The sequence below is a fragment of the Sapajus apella genome, unplaced genomic scaffold (assembly GCF_009761245.1).
Source record: "Sapajus apella isolate SASKATOON/1434 unplaced genomic scaffold, GSC_monkey_1.0 scaffold18, whole genome shotgun sequence".
Lineage (NCBI taxonomy): Eukaryota > Metazoa > Chordata > Mammalia > Primates > Cebidae > Sapajus > Sapajus apella.
Genome location: NW_022436958.1, coordinates 188,632 through 206,014, shown reverse-complemented (window position 1 = coordinate 206,014; position 17,383 = coordinate 188,632). Strand labels below are relative to the sequence as shown.

At 44.5% G+C, this 17,383-nt stretch overlaps 1 protein-coding gene across 1 annotated transcript in view; it reads left to right on the top strand.

Annotated features, from left to right (window-relative positions):
• Nucleotides 1–17,383, top strand: part of LCT (lactase) — a 63,522-nt gene that overhangs the window by 26,834 nt on the left and 19,305 nt on the right. Inside the window, exons 7-12 of the mRNA XM_032286325.1 lie at nt 5,628–6,273; nt 8,754–10,304; nt 11,479–11,747; nt 14,259–14,549; nt 15,165–15,363; nt 16,377–16,579. Of these exons, the coding sequence (XP_032142216.1) occupies nt 5,628–6,273; nt 8,754–10,304; nt 11,479–11,747; nt 14,259–14,549; nt 15,165–15,363; nt 16,377–16,579 (3,159 nt within the window). The remainder of the gene's footprint in view (nt 1–5,627; nt 6,274–8,753; nt 10,305–11,478; nt 11,748–14,258; nt 14,550–15,164; nt 15,364–16,376; nt 16,580–17,383) is intronic.

Here is a 17,383-nt window from a genome sequence, read left to right as displayed (position 1 = left end):
TAGATTGCAAAAAATTTTTCCCTTTCTGTTGGTTGCCAGTTCACCCTAATGATTGTTTCTTTTGCTGTACAGAAACTCTGGAGTTTAATTAGATCCCACTTGTCTATTTTGGCTTTCGTTGCCATTGCTTCTGGTGTGTTAGTCATGAAGTCCTTGCCTATGCCTATGTCCTGAATGGTTTTGCCTAGGTTTTCTTCTAGATTTTTTTTATGGCATTAGGTCTTATGTTTAGATCTTTATCCATCTGGAGTTGATTCTAGTGTAAGGTGTCAGGAAGAGGTCCAGTTTCTGCTTTCTGCACACTGCTAGCTAGTTTTCCCAACTCCATATATTAAACAGGGAGTCCTTTCCCCATTGCTTGTTTTTGTTAGGTTTGTCAAAGATCAGATGGTTGTAGAAGTGTGGCATTGCCACCAGGGCCTCTGTTCTGTTCCATTGGTCTATATCTCTGTTTTGGTACCAGTACCATGCTGTTTTGATTACTGTGGCCTTGTAGTATAGTTTGAAATCAGGTAGCATGATGCCTCCGGCTTTGTTCTTTTTGCTTAGGATTGTCTTGGTTATGCGGGCTCTCTTTTGGTTCCATATGAAGTTTAAGGTGGTTTTTTCCAGTTCTGTGAAGGAGGTCATTGGTAGCTTGATGGGGATAGCGTTGAATCTATTAATAACTCTGGGCAGTATGGCCATTTTCACAATACTGATTCTTCCTATCCATGAGCATGGACTGTTTCTCCATTTGTTTGTGTCCTCTCTTATTTCCTTGAGGAGTGGTTTGTAGTTCTCCTTGGAGAGGTCCATTACATCCTTTGTTAGTTGTATTCCTAGGTATTATATTCTCTTTGTAGCAATTGTGAATGGGAGTTTGCTCATGATTTTGCTCTCTGTTAGTCTGTTATTGGTGTATAGAAATGCTTATGATTTCTGCACATTGATTTTGTATCCTGAGACTTTGCTAAAGTTGCTTGTCAGTTTCAGGAGATTTTGGGCTGAAATGATAGGGTCTTCTAAATATACAATCATGTTGTCTGCAAATAGGGACAATTTGACTTCCTCTTTTCCTAATTGAATACCTTTATTTTTTTTTCTTGCCTAATTGCTCTGGCTAGAACTTCCAATACTATATTGAATAGGAGTTACGACAGAGGGCATCCTTGTCTAGTACCAGATTTCAAAGGGAATGTTTCCAGTTTTTGCCCATTCAATATGATATTGGCTGTAGGTTTCTTGTAAATAGCTTTTATTATTTTGAGATATATGATCCTTTGATACCTAGTTTATTGAGAGTTTTTAGCATAAAGTGCTGTTGAATTTTGTTGAAGGCCTTCTCTGTATCTATTGAGATAATCATGTGGTTTTTGTCTTTGGTTCTGTTTATGCAGTGGATTACATTTATAGACTTGCGTATGTTGAACCAGCCTTGCATCCCCAGGATGAAGCCTACTTGGTCATGGTGGATAAGCTTTTTGATATGCTGTTGCAATCAGTTTGCCAGTATTTTATTGAAGATTTTTACATCTATGTTCATCATGCATATTGGCCGGAAGCTTTCTTTTCTTGCTGAGTCTTTGCCGGGTTTTGGTATCAGGATGATGATTTGGGAAGGATTCCCTCTTTTTGTATTGTTTGGAATAGTTTCAGAAGGAATGGTACCAGCTCCTCGTTGTACATCTGGTAGAATTCAGCTGTGAACCCATTGGGACCTGGATTTTTTTTGGTTGGTAGGCTATTAATTGCTGCCTCAACTTCATCCCTTGTTAGTGGTCTTTTCAAGGTTTCAACTTCTTCCTGGTTTAGACTTAGGAGGGTGCAAGTGTCTAGGACTTTATCCATTTCTTCCAGGTTTACTAGTTTACATGCCTTGAGGTGTTTGTAGTAATCTCTGATGATAGTTTTTATTTCTGTGGAATTGATGGTGATAATCCCCTTTTTCACTTTTTTATTGCATCTATTTGATTCTTCTCCCTTTTCTTTTTTATTAATTTGGCTAGTGGTCTATTTTGTTGATCTTTTCAAAAAACCAGCACCTGGATTTATTGATTTTTTTTTTTGAAGGGTTTTTTGTGTCTCTCTCTTCTTCTGTTCTGCTCTGATCTTAGTTATTTCTTGTCTTCTGCTAGCTTTTGAGTTTTTTGATCTTGATCCTCTAATCTTTCAGTTTTGATGATAGGGTATCGATTTTCGATCTTTCCTCGCTTCTCTGGTGGGCATTTATTGCTATACATTTCCCTCTAGACACTGCTTTAAATGTGTCCCAGAGATTCTGGTACATTGTGTCTTCATTCTTGTTGGTTTCGAAGAACATCTTTATTTCTGCCTTCATTTCATTGTTTATCCAGTCAACATTCAGGAGCCAGTTGTTCAGTTTCCATGAAGTTGTGTGGTTCTGATTTAGTTTCTGAATTCTGAGTTCTAATTTGATTGCACTGTGGCCTGAGAGACTGTTTGTTATTATTTGCATTCTTTTGCATTTGCTGAGGAGTGATTTACTTCCAATTATGTGGTCAATTGTAGAGTAGGTGCCAGGCGGTGCTGAGAAGAATGTATATTCTGTGGATTTGGGGTAGAGATTTCTGTAGATGTCTGTTAGGTCCACTTGGTCCAGATCTGCATTCAAGTCCTGAATTTCCTTGTTGATTTTCTGTCTCGTTGATCTGTCTAATATTACAGTGGAATGTTAAAGTCTCCCACTATTATTTTGTGGGAATCTAAGTCTCTTTGTAGGTCATTAAGAACTTGCTTTATGTACCTGGGTGCTCCTGTATTGGGTGCATATATATTTAGGAGAGTTAGTTCTTCTTGATGCATTGATCCTTTTACCATTATGTAATACCTTTCTTTGTCTCTTTTGATCTTTCTTGGTTTAAAGTCCATTTTATCAGAGACTAGGATTGCAACTCCTGCTTTTTTTTGCTCTCCATTTGCTTGATAAATCTTCCTCCATCTCTTTATTTTTAGCCTATGTGTGTCCTTGCACGTGAGATGGGTTTCCTGAATACAACACACTGATGGGTTTTGACTTTTTATCCAATTTGCCAGTCTGTGTCTTTTGATTGGGGCATTTAGTCCATTTACATTTAAGGTTAATATTGTTATGTGTGAATTTGATCTTGCCATTTTGATGCTAGCTAGTTGCTTTGCCCGTTAGTTGACACATTTTCTTCATTGTGTCAATGGTCTTTACCATTTGGTATGTTTTTGGAGTAGCTGGTACTGTTGTTCCTTTCCTTGTTTAGTGCTTCTTTCAGGAGCTCTTGTAAGGCAGGCCTGTTTGCAACAAAATCTCTTAGCAATTACTTGTCTATAAAGGATTTTCTTTCTCCTTCACTTATGAAGCTTAGTTTGGCTGGATATGAAATTCTAGGATGAAAGTTCTTTTCTTTAAGGATGTTGAATATTGGCCCCCACTCTCTTATTGCTTGCTGGGTTTCTGTGGAGAGATCTGATGTGAGTCTGATGGGCTTCCCTTTGTGGGTAACCCAACGTTTCTCTCTTGCTGCCCTTAGCATTATTTCCTTCATTTCAACCCTGATGAATCTGACGATTATGTGCCTTGTGGTTGCTCTTCTTGAGGAATATCTTTGTGGTATTCTCTGTATGTCCTGGACTTAAATTTTGGCCTGCCTTGCTAGGTTGGGGAAGTTCTTCTGGATTATATCCTGAAAATTGTTTTCCAGCTTGTATTCATTCTCTCCGTCACATTCAGGTACACCTATCAAACGTAGATTAGGTCTATTCACATAATCCCATATTTCTTGGAGGCTTTGCTCATTTCTTTTCACTCTTTTTTCTCTATTCTTGCCTTCTCATTTTATTTCATTGAGTTGATATTCAGTCTCTGATATCCTTTCTTTCTTCTGCTTGGTCGATTCAGCTATTGAAACTTTTGTATGCTTCGCAAAGTTCTCGTGCTATATTTTTCAGCTCCATCAAGTCGTTTATATTCTTCTCTAAGCTGTTTATTCTAGTTACCGTCTCATCTAACCTTTTTTCTAGGTTCTTAGTTTCTTTGCACTGAGTTAGCACAAGTTCTTTTAGCTCTGAGAAGTTTTTTTTTTTTTTTTTTTTGAGACGGAGTTTCGCTCTTGTTACCCAGGCTGGAGTGCAATGGCGCGATCTCGGCTCACCGCAACCTCCGCCTCCCGGGTTCAGGCAATTCTCCTGCCTCAGCCTCCTGAGTAGCTGGGATTACAGGCACGCGCCACCATGCCCAGCTAATTTTTTGTAGTTTTAGTGGAGACGGGGTTTCACCACATTGACCAGGATGGTCTCCATCTCTTGACCTCGTGATCCACCCGCCTCGGCCTCCCAAAGTGCTGGGATTACAGGTGTGAGCCACCGCACCCGGTCTTGAGAAGTTTGTTATTACCCACCTTCTGAAGCCTGTGTCTGCCAATTCATCAGATTCATTCTCCATCCATCTTTGATCCCTAGCTGGTGAGGAGTTGTGATCCCTTGGAGGAGGAGAAGCGTTCTGGTTTTTGGTGTTTTCATCCTTTTTGCTCTGGTTTCTTCCCATCTTAGTGGCTTTATCTACCTGTGGTCTTTGTAGTTGGTGACTTTCAGATGGGGTCTCTAAGTGGACGTCCTTTTTGTTGATGTTGAAGCTATTTATTTCTGCTTCTTAGTTTTCCTTCTAACGGTCAGGCCCCTCTGCTGCATGACCGCTGGAGGTCCACTCCAGACCCTGCTTGCCTGGAGATCACCTGCAGGGGATGCAGAACAGCAAGAGTTGCCACCAGTTTCTTCCTCTGCTATCCCCGCCAGTTTACGGGTGTTGGTGAGTTGCTTGAGGAGACAGTGTGTCCCTTATAGGAGCTCAAGTGGTGTGCTGGGAGCTCCGTTGTTCTGTGCAGAGCTGCTGGGCAGGTACCTTTAAGTCTGCTGCAGCTGAGCTCATAACCATCTCTTTTCCCAGGTGCCCTGCCCTAGAAAGGTCAGCTTTATTTGTAAGTTCCTGTCGTGCTGCTGCCTTTTTTCATAGATGCCCTGCCCCACATGGAGTAGTCTAGTCACAGTCTGCCAGCAGAGGTGTTGCTGAGCTGCCACAGGCTCTGTCCAACTGCTGTGTGAAGTGTCTCTGTAGTGGCAGACTGCCTCAGTAGTGGTTATTGCCCTTCCCCCTGCTAAGCTGGACCGTCCTGGGTCCAGCTGTGCTTGCTGCGAAACTCTCAATCCAGAACGTTTCAGATTGCTTGTTTTGTGTGGGGGTGGTACCCACTGAGCCAGATCGCCTGGCTTCCTGTTTTAGCCACCCCCCTTTCCGTTGAATGGGTGGCTCTGTCTCCCAGGCATTCCAAGAGTCAGTTGAAATAGCCGCCCAGACTTGTGTGAGTTTCTGTGCACCAGCCAGGCACTGGCTGAAACCACTGTGCTGAAAACTCGTGGTACTTTTCGGCCTGAGAATCTCCTGGTCTGTGGGCAGTGAATGAAAACTTGTTTGGAAATGTGGTGAGCACTCACCATCTGCACTGTTCTCACTGGGAACTGCACTCCGGAGCTGTTCCTATTTGGCCATCTTCTGTTGTTGTTGTCTTTATTGACTTGTTGACCTGTTATTGGTTCATTAGTCCTGTTGTTGCATTGTTGTTATTACTAATCACTGTATTTCCTTCTTACTTTTTCACAAGGTGGCTCACTTGGTCCTCAAGGCTCATGCCAGAACCTGGCACCACTACAACAAGCACCATCGCCCACAGCAGCAGGGGCATGTGGGCATTGTGCTGAACTCAGACTGGGCAGAACCCCTGTCTCCAGAGAGGCCTGAGGACCTGAGAGCCTCTGAGCGCTACTTGCACTTCATGCTGGGCTGGTTTGCACACCCCATCTTTGTGGATGGAGACTACCCAGCCACCCTGAAGATCCAGATTCAACAGGTGAACAGACAGTGCCCCCATCCTGTGGCACAGCTCCCCGAGTTCACAGAGGCAGAGAAGCAGCTCCTGAAAGGCTCCGCTGATTTTTTGGGTCTGTCTCATTATACCTCCCGCCTCATCAGCAATGCCCCACAAAGCACCTGCATCCCTAGCTACAATACCATCGGAGGCTTCTCCCAACATGTGAACCCTGCATGGCCCCAGACCTCATCCACTTGGATTCGTGTGGTGCCCTGGGGGATAAGAAGGCTGTTGAAGTTTGTATCCCTGGAATATACAAGAGGAGAAGTTCCAATATACCTGGCCGGGAATGGCATGCCCATAGGGGAAAGTGAAGATCTCTTTGATGATTCCTTGAGAGTAGATTACTTCAATCAATATATCAATGAGGTGCTCAAGGGTAAGAACAATGGATATGCCAGTGATTGGAGGGTGGGTGGTACTTCTCCAAGTCTTCACAGTTTTTTTAATGGTACAAAGAAAGTCTCCTAGGGAAATGGAGCCAAGGAAAGCATTTTTGGTAGTAATAGTGGGGAGTCCTTCATATTAGCTTCTTAACTCTCTTTCCCAAAGGTTCATTCCTATCATTCACTTCTTTGCTTCTGTGGTTGTTTTGTTTTGTTTTTGGGATAGGGTCTTGTTGTGTTGCCCGGCTAGAAAGCTGGAATGCAGTGGCATAAACATGGCTCACTGCAGCCTCAAACTCCTAAGCTCAAGCCATCCTCCCTCCCACCTCAACCTCTTGAGTAGCTGGGACCACAGTGTACATCACTATGCCTGGCTTTTTCTTTTTAGACATGGGATCTCTTCACATTGCCCGGGCTGGTCTCAAACTCCTGGGCTCAAGCAATCTCACTTTATCCTCCCAAAGTGTTGGAATTACATGCATGAGCCACCATGCCTGACCCAGTGTCCTTATTGCCTCCCTTCTACATTCTGTCCATCTGAGTCCCATGCGGACATCAAGCCTCATCATATATATGTATATGTATGTGTGTGTGTGTATATATATATATATATATACACACACACACATACACACACACACACACTTTTTTTAAGAGTCTGGGTCTTGCTCTGTCACACAGGCTGGAATAGAGTGGCGTGTTCATAGCCCACTGCAGCCTCAAACTCCTAGGCTCAAGTGCTCCTCCCAACTCCAACCTATTAACTCTTCCCTCATTGCTCCAGCCACACTCGTCTTCATTTCCTTTCATTGGCTGCAAAATCTATATTCTATGTCATTGATTTTGATCCAGTTGATCCACATCTATGGCCTCATTCTTACCTAAAATACTATTTCATGTGTCTTTTTATTCTAATTGGAAAGATATGGCAAATAGGTTTCATCTCACAGGTCAGTCCTCAGTTAATCCAGGATGTTCTTATCTTGAGATCATTCACTTAATTACATCTGCAAAGATCCTTTTTCCAAATAAGGTTATATTCACTGGTATCAAGGGTTAGAATTTAGACATATCCTTTTTTTTTTTGAGATAGAATTTTGCTCTTCTTGCCCAGGCTGGAGTGCAATGATGCAATCTCAGCTCATGGCAACCTCCACATCCCGGGTTCAAGCGATTCTTCTGCCTCAGCTTCTCAAGTAGCTGGGATTATAGGCATGCACTACCATGCCTGGCTAATTTTTGTATATTTTTAGTAGAGATGGGGTTTCTCCTTATTAGTCAGGCTGGTCTCAAACTCCCAACTTCAGGTAATCCACCCGCCTCAGCCTCTCAGAAGTGCTGGGATTACAGGTGTGAGTCACCATGTCTGGCCAGAATTTAGGTATATCTTTTGGGGGCCACCATTCAATGAACTGTGCCAGGGAATACATGTTTTAGGCTTTATTTATTTCTTTATATTAATTTTTATGTTTTTAGACACGGTCTTGCTCTGGTGCCCATGCTGGAGCACACTGGCATGATCTCAGCTCACAGCAGCCTTGACCTCCTGGGCTCAAGCAATCCTGCCACTTCAACCTCCCAAGTGGCTGGAACTATAGGTGTATGCCACCATGCCAGGCTAATTTTCTTTCTTTTCTTTTCTTTTTCTTTTTTTTTTTAAATAGAGATGGAGTCTGGTCATGTTGTCCAGGCTGGTTTAATTCTTTTTTAAAATATGAAATACATCATCATTTAATGTCAATATTACTAAACATAAACAAGGAAAAACAAAAGCACATTGTTAGAAGATTGATTTATGGTCTTTTTCAGACTCAAGCCTGCCTGCACCCGGGTGAATAAATAGCCATGTTGCTCACACACACACACAAAAGAAGATTGATTTATGTATTCTACATAAAACCAAGACATCCTAGTGGTAACACACAGGACATATCCCTTCCACTATTCATTTTAAGATGGAGATCCTCCTTTGGTTTGAGATTTATGGCCATAGAAGTGGCCTAATGTTTTGTGAGGGTCTTTTGGATTTTCCTTTTCTCCATTTTGAGGAGGAAAAGGGGTGAACATTTGGGAGGTAACCCAAGTCACCTCCAAAACTTTCATGTGAAAAGGAACACTTTTTAAAAGCATCATTAGTAACAAAGACTGTATTTCTAATTTTTCAATAAAAACTATTTTATTGAATGTCCTTGCTGGTCCAAGGTAATAACTTAATTGATTGTTCACAACCAGTTACAGATCAAACGGCTTCTAGAACCCTTCTCCCCCTTCTCACTAATGCACTGGCTAGTCTTTAAAAGATAAATAAATAAATAAAAGTGGTGCACTGGTTCACTCCTGTAGTCAGTCCCAGCAACTTGGGAGAATCACTTGAGTCTGGGAGTTTGAGATCAGCCTGGGCAACTCAGTGAGACCCCATCTCAGTTAAATAGGTCCATAAATAAATACATCTAATTTTTGTTTTTCTTCACAGCTATCAAGGAAGACTCCGTGGATGTTCGTTCTTACATTGCTCGTTCCCTCATTGACGGCTTTGAAGGCCCCTCTGGTTACAGCCAGAGGTTTGGCCTGCACCATGTCAACTTCAACGACAGCAGCAAGTCAAGGACTCCCAGGAAATCTGCCTACTTTTTCACCAGCATTATAGAAAAGAACGGTTTCCTCACCAAAGTGGCAAAAAGACTGCCCCCACCTCATACAGCAAACCTCCCCTCCAAAGTCAGAGCCTTAACTTTTCCATCTGAGGTACCCTCCAAAGCTAAAGTGGTTTGGGAAAAGTTCTCCAGCCAACCCAAGTTCGACAGAGATTTGTTCTACCATGGGACGTTTCGGGATGACTTTCTGTGGGGCGTGTCCTCTTCTGCTTATCAGATTGAAGGCGGGTGGGATGCCGATGGCAAAGGCCCCAGCATCTGGGATAACTTTACCCACACACCAGGGAGCAATGTGAAAGACAATGCCACTGGAGACATTGCCTGTGACAGCTATCACCAGCTGGATGCCGATCTGAATATGCTCCGAGCTTTGAAGGTGAAGGCCTACCGCTTTTCTATCTCCTGGTCTCGGATTTTCCCAACTGGGAGAAACAGCTCTATCAATAGTCATGGGGTTGATTATTACAATAGGCTGATCGATGGCTTGGTGGCAAGCAACATCTTTCCCATGGTGACATTGTTCCATTGGGACCTGCCCCAGGCCCTCCAGGATATTGGAGGCTGGGAGAATCCTGTTTTGATCGAGTTGTTTGACAGCTATGCAGACTTTTGTTTCCAGACCTTTGGTGACAGAGTCAAGTTCTGGATGACTTTTAATGAGCCCATGTATCTGGCATGGCTGGGTTATGGCTCAGGGGAGTTTCCCCCAGGGGTGAAGGACCCAGGCTGGGCACCGTATAGGATAGGACACGCCATTATCAAAGCCCATGCCAGAGTCTATCACACGTACGATGAGAAATACAGGCAGGAGCAGAAAGGGGTCATCTCTGTGAGCCTCAGTACACACTGGGCAGAACCCAAGTCACTGGGGGTCCCCAGAGATGTGGAAGCTGCTGACCGAATGCTGCAGTTCTCTCTGGGCTGGTTTGCACACCCCATTTTTAAAAACGGAGACTATCCTGATGCCATGAAGTGGAAAGTGGGGAACAGGAGTGAACTGCAGCACTTAGCCAGCTCCCGCCTGCCAAGTTTCACTGAGGAAGAGAAGAGGTTCATTAGCGCAACGGCTGACATCTTCTGCCTCAGCACCTACTCCTCCAGAATTGTGCAGTACAGAACACCCAGGCTAAACCCACCATCCTATGAAGATGACCAGGAGATGACCAAGGAGGAGGACCCTTCATGGCCTTCCACAGCAATGAACAGAGCTGCGCCCTGGGGGATGCGAAGGCTGCTGAACTGGATCAAGGAAGAGTATGGTGACATCCCCATTTATATCACCGAAAATGGAGTGGGGCTGACCAATCCAGAAGAGGAGGATACCGATAGGATATTTTACCACAAAACCTACATCAATGAGGCTTTGAAAGGTATATGAGGGTTCAGTTCCCCTTAAAGAAACCTTTCAACATTCCCTGGGTCATGTGCCGGAAATGGTTTGCCAGAATGATTTATGAACCATCCACAAGTCTTTCTCTTGGGTCCCAACTCCATAATTCTTTATCTGTTTGGGGGTTACATGTTCCTTGAGAGGCTGGGGGGAAAAGGCTATAGTTGTCTCTGTCTTACGTCCCAACTCCATAATTCTTTATCTGTTTGGGAGTTATGTGTTCCTTGAGAAGCTGGAGGAAAAATGGCTGTGGTTGTCTCTGTAGAGGAAAATCACAAACACAACACACACAGGGTTCCTGGCAGAGTATTTATATGGTCTTGGGCCCATTCATTCATTACTGAGCAACTACTGTGACAAGTTCTATTCTAGGTGCTGGGGTTACAGCAGTGAACAAAACACAAATTTCTGCCTTCATAGAGCTTATCCCATGCACCCCAGAATGAGAAACTTGTGTAAGTTCACATTTCGGGACTTAACTTCCTTTTTTTTTTTCTTTTTTTTTTGATAAGGATCCTTGCCCTGTTACCCAGGTTGGAGTGCAGTGGCCACTGTGCCCGGCTAATTTTTTTGTATTTTTAGTTGAGATGGGGTGGCACCATGTTGGCCAGGCTGGTTTCAAATTCCTGATCTCAAGTGATCTGCCTGCCTCTGCCTCCCAAAGTGCTAGGATTACAGGCATGAGCCACTGCGCCAGCCTAAAAATTGACTTTTTGTTTCATTGATCATTTTTTTTTTCTTTTTTGAGACAGAGTCTCACTCTGTTACCCAGGCTGGAATGGAATGGTGCGATCTCAGCTCACTGCAACCTCTGCTTCCCAGGTTCAAGCAATTCTCCTGCCTCAGCCTCCCCAATTGCTGACACTATAGGTGCATTGGGCTTAACTTCCTAAGTGGGCTGAGGCTCTTGAATTTGATGCATGTTCCTTTACCCCAACAGAAGAATTCGATTTGGAGATGATCAGTCATTAATGCTTGCTGTGGGGCCATAGTGATGGCAAAAAAGTAAGATCAACAGATGATCTGTTGGTCTCTCACAGCATGTCACTTTTAGGATGACAGCCTTGAGGTGTGGAGCTAGCACTAGGCTGGCTGCATGGAGGTCCTGCCTCCTGGTGTCAAGCTCTCCTCTGCTTTCTTTGGGGTGTTCCCAGCCTACAGGCTCGATGGTGTAGACCTTCGAGGGTATGTCGCCTGGTCTCTGATGGACAGCTTTGAGTGGCTGAATGGCTACACAGTCAAGTTTGGACTGTACCGTGTTGATTTCAACAACACGAACAGGCCTCGCACAGCAAGAGCCTCTGCCAGGTACTACACAGAGGTGATTACCAACAATGGCATGCCACTGCCCAAGGAGGATGAGTTTGTGTATGGATGGTTTCCTGAGGGCTTCATCTGGAGTGCGGCTTCTGCTGCATATCAGGTGAGGAGTTCAGGGTGGTGGGACACCATTGACCGCACACCTGCCCTGCACCAGGCTCTAGGCTTACTGCTGGGAAGGGCAGATGCATGAACAGGAGATTCCAGCAGACCCATGGAGGGCAGTGTGGGGTCTGGGAGGGCCTCTTCCAGACAGCCTACCTTCTTCACAGCCCCAAATTTAGCCAGACCAGCATGGTGAGGCAGGCTGTCCTGAGATGCCAGATAGAGCAGGGGGAGCCTGGGCAGAAGCACTTGGACAAAGACATGTAAATACAGTCATGCTTCACTCACAACAGGGATTTGCTCTGAGAGATGTGACATTAGGCGAGTTCATAGTTGTGTGAACATCACACAGAGTGCACTTTCACAAACCTAGATAGTGTAGCATACTACACACCATGGTATAGACTAGTGCCCCTAGACTACAAACCTGTACAGATTGTTACTGTACTGAATGCTATAGGCATTTGTAACATGGTGGTATTTGTGTGTCTAAATGTAGTAAGGCGTAATAAAAATAAGGTATAAAAGCTGAACAGGGCATTCACCATGAATGGAGCCTGAGGGACTGGAAGTTGCTCTGGGTGAGTCAATGAGTGAGGGGTGAGTGAATAGGAAGGCATTACTGTACACTACTGTGGCCTTTATGAATACTGCACACTTAGGCTACACTAACTTCATTTTATTTATTTATTTATTTTTAGATAGAGTCTTGCCCTGTCACCAGGTATCAGACTGGAGTGCAGTGGCATGATCTCGGCTCACTGCAACCTTCACCTCCCAGGTTCAAGCAATTCTTTTGCCTCAGCCTCCTGGGTAGCTGGGACTACAGGCACACGCCACCATGCCCAGCTAATTTTTTTTTTTTTTTTTTGTATTTTTAGTAGGGATGGAGTTTCACCATGTTGGCCAGGATGGTCTCCATCTCTTGACCTCGTGATCCACCCGCCTCAGCCTCCCAAAGTGCTGGGATTACAGGCTTGAGCCACCGCGCCCGGCCTAAATTTATTTTTTAAATGCCTTTCTTCAATAATACATTAACCTTAGCCTACTGTAACATTTTTACTTTAATTTTTTTAACTTTTTTATTCTTTTGCGATAATGTTTACCTTAAAACAAGCACATTGGTCTGGGTGCAGTGGCTCATGCTGCAATCCCAGTGCTGTGGGAGGATCGCTTGAGTCCAGGAGTTCAAAACCAGCCTGGCAACATGGCAAAACCCCATCTCTACAAAACAAAATTAGCCAAGTGTAGTGGTATGTGCCTGTAGTCCCAGCTACTCGGGAGGCTGAGCCGAGGATCACTCAGTCTTTCCAGTGGAAAGCTGGAATTACATGCTCATTTCACCACACCCAATGAACTTTTTATTTTTAATTTTTTTGTAGAGACGGGGGTCTTGCTATATTGCTAGGGCTAGTCTCAAACTCCTGGCCTCAAGTGATCCTCCTCCCTCAGTCTCCCAAAGTGCTGGAATTACAGGTGTGAGCCATAGCACCTGGCCTGCATGTGCTATACTTTTATATTGCTGGCCACACTGTAGGTTTATTGACAAGAGCACTACCACAAACATGAATAATGTAGTGCTCTATGACATTACGATGGCTACAACAGCACTAGGCAATAGGAATGTTTCAGCTCCATTATAATCTTTTTGTTTGTTTATTTATTTATTTATTTTTTTGAGATGGAATCTTGCACTGTCACCCAGGCTGTAGTGCAGTGGTGCTATCTCGACTGACTGCAATCTTCACCTCCTGGGTTCAAGCAATTCTCCTGCCTCAGCCTCCCGAGTACCTGGGACTACAGATACGTACCACCACGTCCAGCTAATTTTTTAATATTTTTAGTAGAGATGGGGTTTCACCATGTTGGTCAAGATGGTCTCAATCTCCTGACGTCTTGATCTGCCTGCCACGGCCTCCCAAAGTGCTGGTATTACAGGTGTAAGCCACTGTGCCCGGCCTTCAGCTCCATTATAATCTTATGTGACCAGCATCATTTATCGGGTCCAGCATTGACTAAAACACTGTTCTATAGCCCATGACTATGACGAGTCCCTGCTGGACCCTTTTATTCCTCAGCTAGATCCTTCCAGGCTGGCAGTTTGTTCACTTTGGCTCTCAGCGTGGGCCTGAGCTTATTCTGATGCCCTAACAATATCACATTGCTACCATATTCATGCCAAATGAGGCTCACTCATACAGAAAATAGGATGGTTTTATTTTTTCCCAGAAAAATGGAATACAAAAAGGTAAGAGCAACTTGCCTGGCAGTTACTGGTGGTTCTTGCTTTCCATCTTCTGCCTATGTCTGTCTTTGTGGAGGAGTGGCCACGCCATATGTGTAGAGAAAGCTGGGAGAGTGCCGAGGCTGAGGGGGCGGGGGGCCAGAGCAGACTCCCAGAGGAGGTGATGCTGGGAAGCATCCTGACTTGGGACTCACCCAGTGGCAGAAAGGAACTTGTGAGTGCTTGACTGAATGACCTAATTAGACCATGTCTTATCACTTTGAGATCGAAGGTGCGTGGAGAGCAGATGGCAAAGGACTCAGCATTTGGGACACATATTCTCACACACCACTGATGGTTGAGGATGATGCCACTGGAGACGTGGCCTGTGACAGTTATCACAAGCTTGCTGAGGATCTGGTCACCCTGCAGAACATGGGCGTGTCCCACTACCGTTTTTCCATCTCCTGGTCTCGCATCCTCCCTGATGGAACCACCAGGTACATCAATGAAGCGGGCCTGAACTACTATGTGCAGCTCATCAACGCACTGCTGGCCGCCAACATCCAGCCACAGGTACGGTTGGCCCTGGCCAGGCCTTGGGAAAGTCCGCATGCAGGAGCCAGTGGAGCTGGGGGAGCGCATTTATCATGTAAACAAAATACTGGTTTCAAATTTAGTTTAGTTTAGTTTTTGTTTTTTTAAATTCCCCCAGGCTGGAGTGCAGTGTTGGATCTCGTTTCTCACCTCCTGAGTAGCTGGGCTTACAGGCACGCACCACCATGCCTGGCTAATTTTTGTATTTTTAGTAGAGATGGAGTTACACTGTGTTGGCCAAGGTGGTCTCAAACTCCTGGCCTCAAGTGATCCACCCGCCTCAGCCTCCCAAAATGCTGAGATTAAAGGCATGAGCCACCGTGCCCTACCTCAAATTTAACTTTTTGTTAGTAAATTCACATGATGCAGAATTCAAAAAACATAAAAAGAGTTTCCTTCCCAACCTTGATCTCAGCCATCTGGTTCTCCCTGAAAGCAATTTACTTCTTCCCTAAAGGAAAAAAAAAAAATCTTTGAACCTTTTTGTCTAAGTCGCTCTCAGGATTAGCAGCAGATGTTGATGCTGGCAAAGGTAACCCAGGGATTCCCATGGAAAGCATAATTGATGGAACAGCTGATCTGGCTTCTTCCCAGGTGACCATTTACCACTGGGACCTACCGCAGGCACTCCAGGATATAGGAGGCTGGGAGAATGAGACCATTGTGCAGCGGTTTAAGGAGTATGCAGATGTGCTCTTCCAGAGGCTGGGAGACAAGGTGAAGTTTTGGATCACACTGAATGAGCCCTTTGTCATTGCTTACAAGGGCTATGGCTACGGAACAGCAGCTCCAGGTAGGTCCCAGGCCTGGCTCGTCGGCTCCTTGGAACATGGCATTCTTAGCACATTGGAAGTTGAAACCTGGATGGCACAGGAGGAGGCAGCCAAGAAAGCCCCATGGCCGAAACCCTGCCTTTTGCTCAGAGCTGTCGAGGCTTACCTCCTGACTTTGCATTGCTAAACGTGAATTTCACATCTCAATACCTCAAGGTGGCTTCATTTCTTTGCTCTGTGACTCTGATTGGCCTCAGGTTGGAAGGTCTCTGAGATAGAGATGTGGGCAAATTGAAGTGGGGAAGGACAGTTTGTCAGGCTGTAGAGGTCTACAGTCTGTTTTTCACAATTCCCAAATCCCAAAGGTTCTTACAATTGGTTTGGCTGACCTGAGCTCATTTAATAGTAGTGAAACCTGACTCAAGCCAGCAGGAGGCCGCTCGTGGTGTTTATGGCACTGAGTGAACCTTCCTAAGTTCTGCTGCAGAGCTTGTCAGTGTGCTTGACTATGGAGAGCTGTCCCAGGCCCATGGGCCTGTTAGGTACTTTTCTCAAAGGAAACATTTAATTATAAAACACATCTGACCCAAAGGGATTTTTTTTCTTTTATCTTTAGTTGATATGCAATAATTATACATATGAATCGAGTACAAAATGATATTCTGATACATGTATACAATATGTGATGATGAAATCGGAGTAATTAGTATATTCATCATTACACTTCGCCTTTAAGTGTCACCATTTGACTTGATTTGCTCCAGCCTGAGCCTTTCTTAAATTGGGGGCTTTAGATTCTGTGATGGGTGTCTCTATTACAGGTATTTTGCCTGAGACATATGAGTTACTCTGTAACCCAAAGTTACATAGCCAGCTAATAAGAGGGAGAGCCAGGGTTTGAATTCCCATCTTCCTAATGCCAGAATCTACATCCCTTCTCCCAAACAGAGGGGACACCTGCAGGCAGGGACTAACACTCTCAGTGACATCCATTCTCTCCATTCTCTGTTGATGTCCATGTGTATGTTTCCAGGAATCTCTGCTAGGCCTGGCACTGCCCCCTACATTGTTGGCCACAACCTAATAAAGGCTCATGCGGAGGCCTGGCATTTGTACAACGATGTGTACCGCGCCAGTCAAGGTGGAGTGATTTCCATCACCATCAGCAGTGACTGGGCTGAACCCAGAGATCCCTCTAACCAGGAGGATGTGGAGGCAGCCAGGAGATATGTTCAGGTCTGTTTTTCCTCTGGGTGCTTGTTCTTACTCTTGTCCATCTTTCCTTCCAGTCTAATAGAAACAGATTGTGAATCAAAAATTTAGGATGCGGTGGCTCATGTCTATAATCCCAGCACTTTGGAAGGCTGAGGTAGGAGGATTACTTGAGGCTAGAAGTTCAAGACCAGCCTGGGCAACACAGACAGAAAGACCTTGTCTGTAAAAAAAGAAAAAGAAAAAGAAAAATTACTAGAGCATAGTGGCACACACCTATAGTCCCAGCTGTTCAGGAGGCTAACTAAGTTGGGGGCTTGAGCCAAGGAGTTCAAGGTTTCAGTGAGCCATGATTTCAGCACCACTGAACTCCAGGTGACAGGGAAAGACCACCCCCAACCCAAAAAAACAATTGTTAGGATCTAAGCCTGGTTTTGCTACTACCTGATTTTCTGAACTTGGGAAAATCATCTAAACTTTTTGTACCTTAGTTTTGTCATCTTTGAACTGGAGATGCCCTACCTACCTCATAAGTTTGCTGTGATGAAAGTGATAAGGTCTATGGAATTAGGTTGTCTTTAAGTTTTTAAAAATCGTTTGTACAGGTAATTCTTTCTGTAGCATTGGTTTGAAGTTAACTCATAGAAATTCCATGCCTTCAGTCTCCCTGGTTGGACTAGAGTAGCTAACAGAGCTGGACTGCAATGTCACACTTCACCTTTAGGTGTTGCCATTTTGTTTGATTTGCTCCAGCCTATGTATTTCTTAAACTAAGGGCTTTAGATTCTGTGAAACTCATTAGTGCTCCTAATTTGCCAACTCAATGAG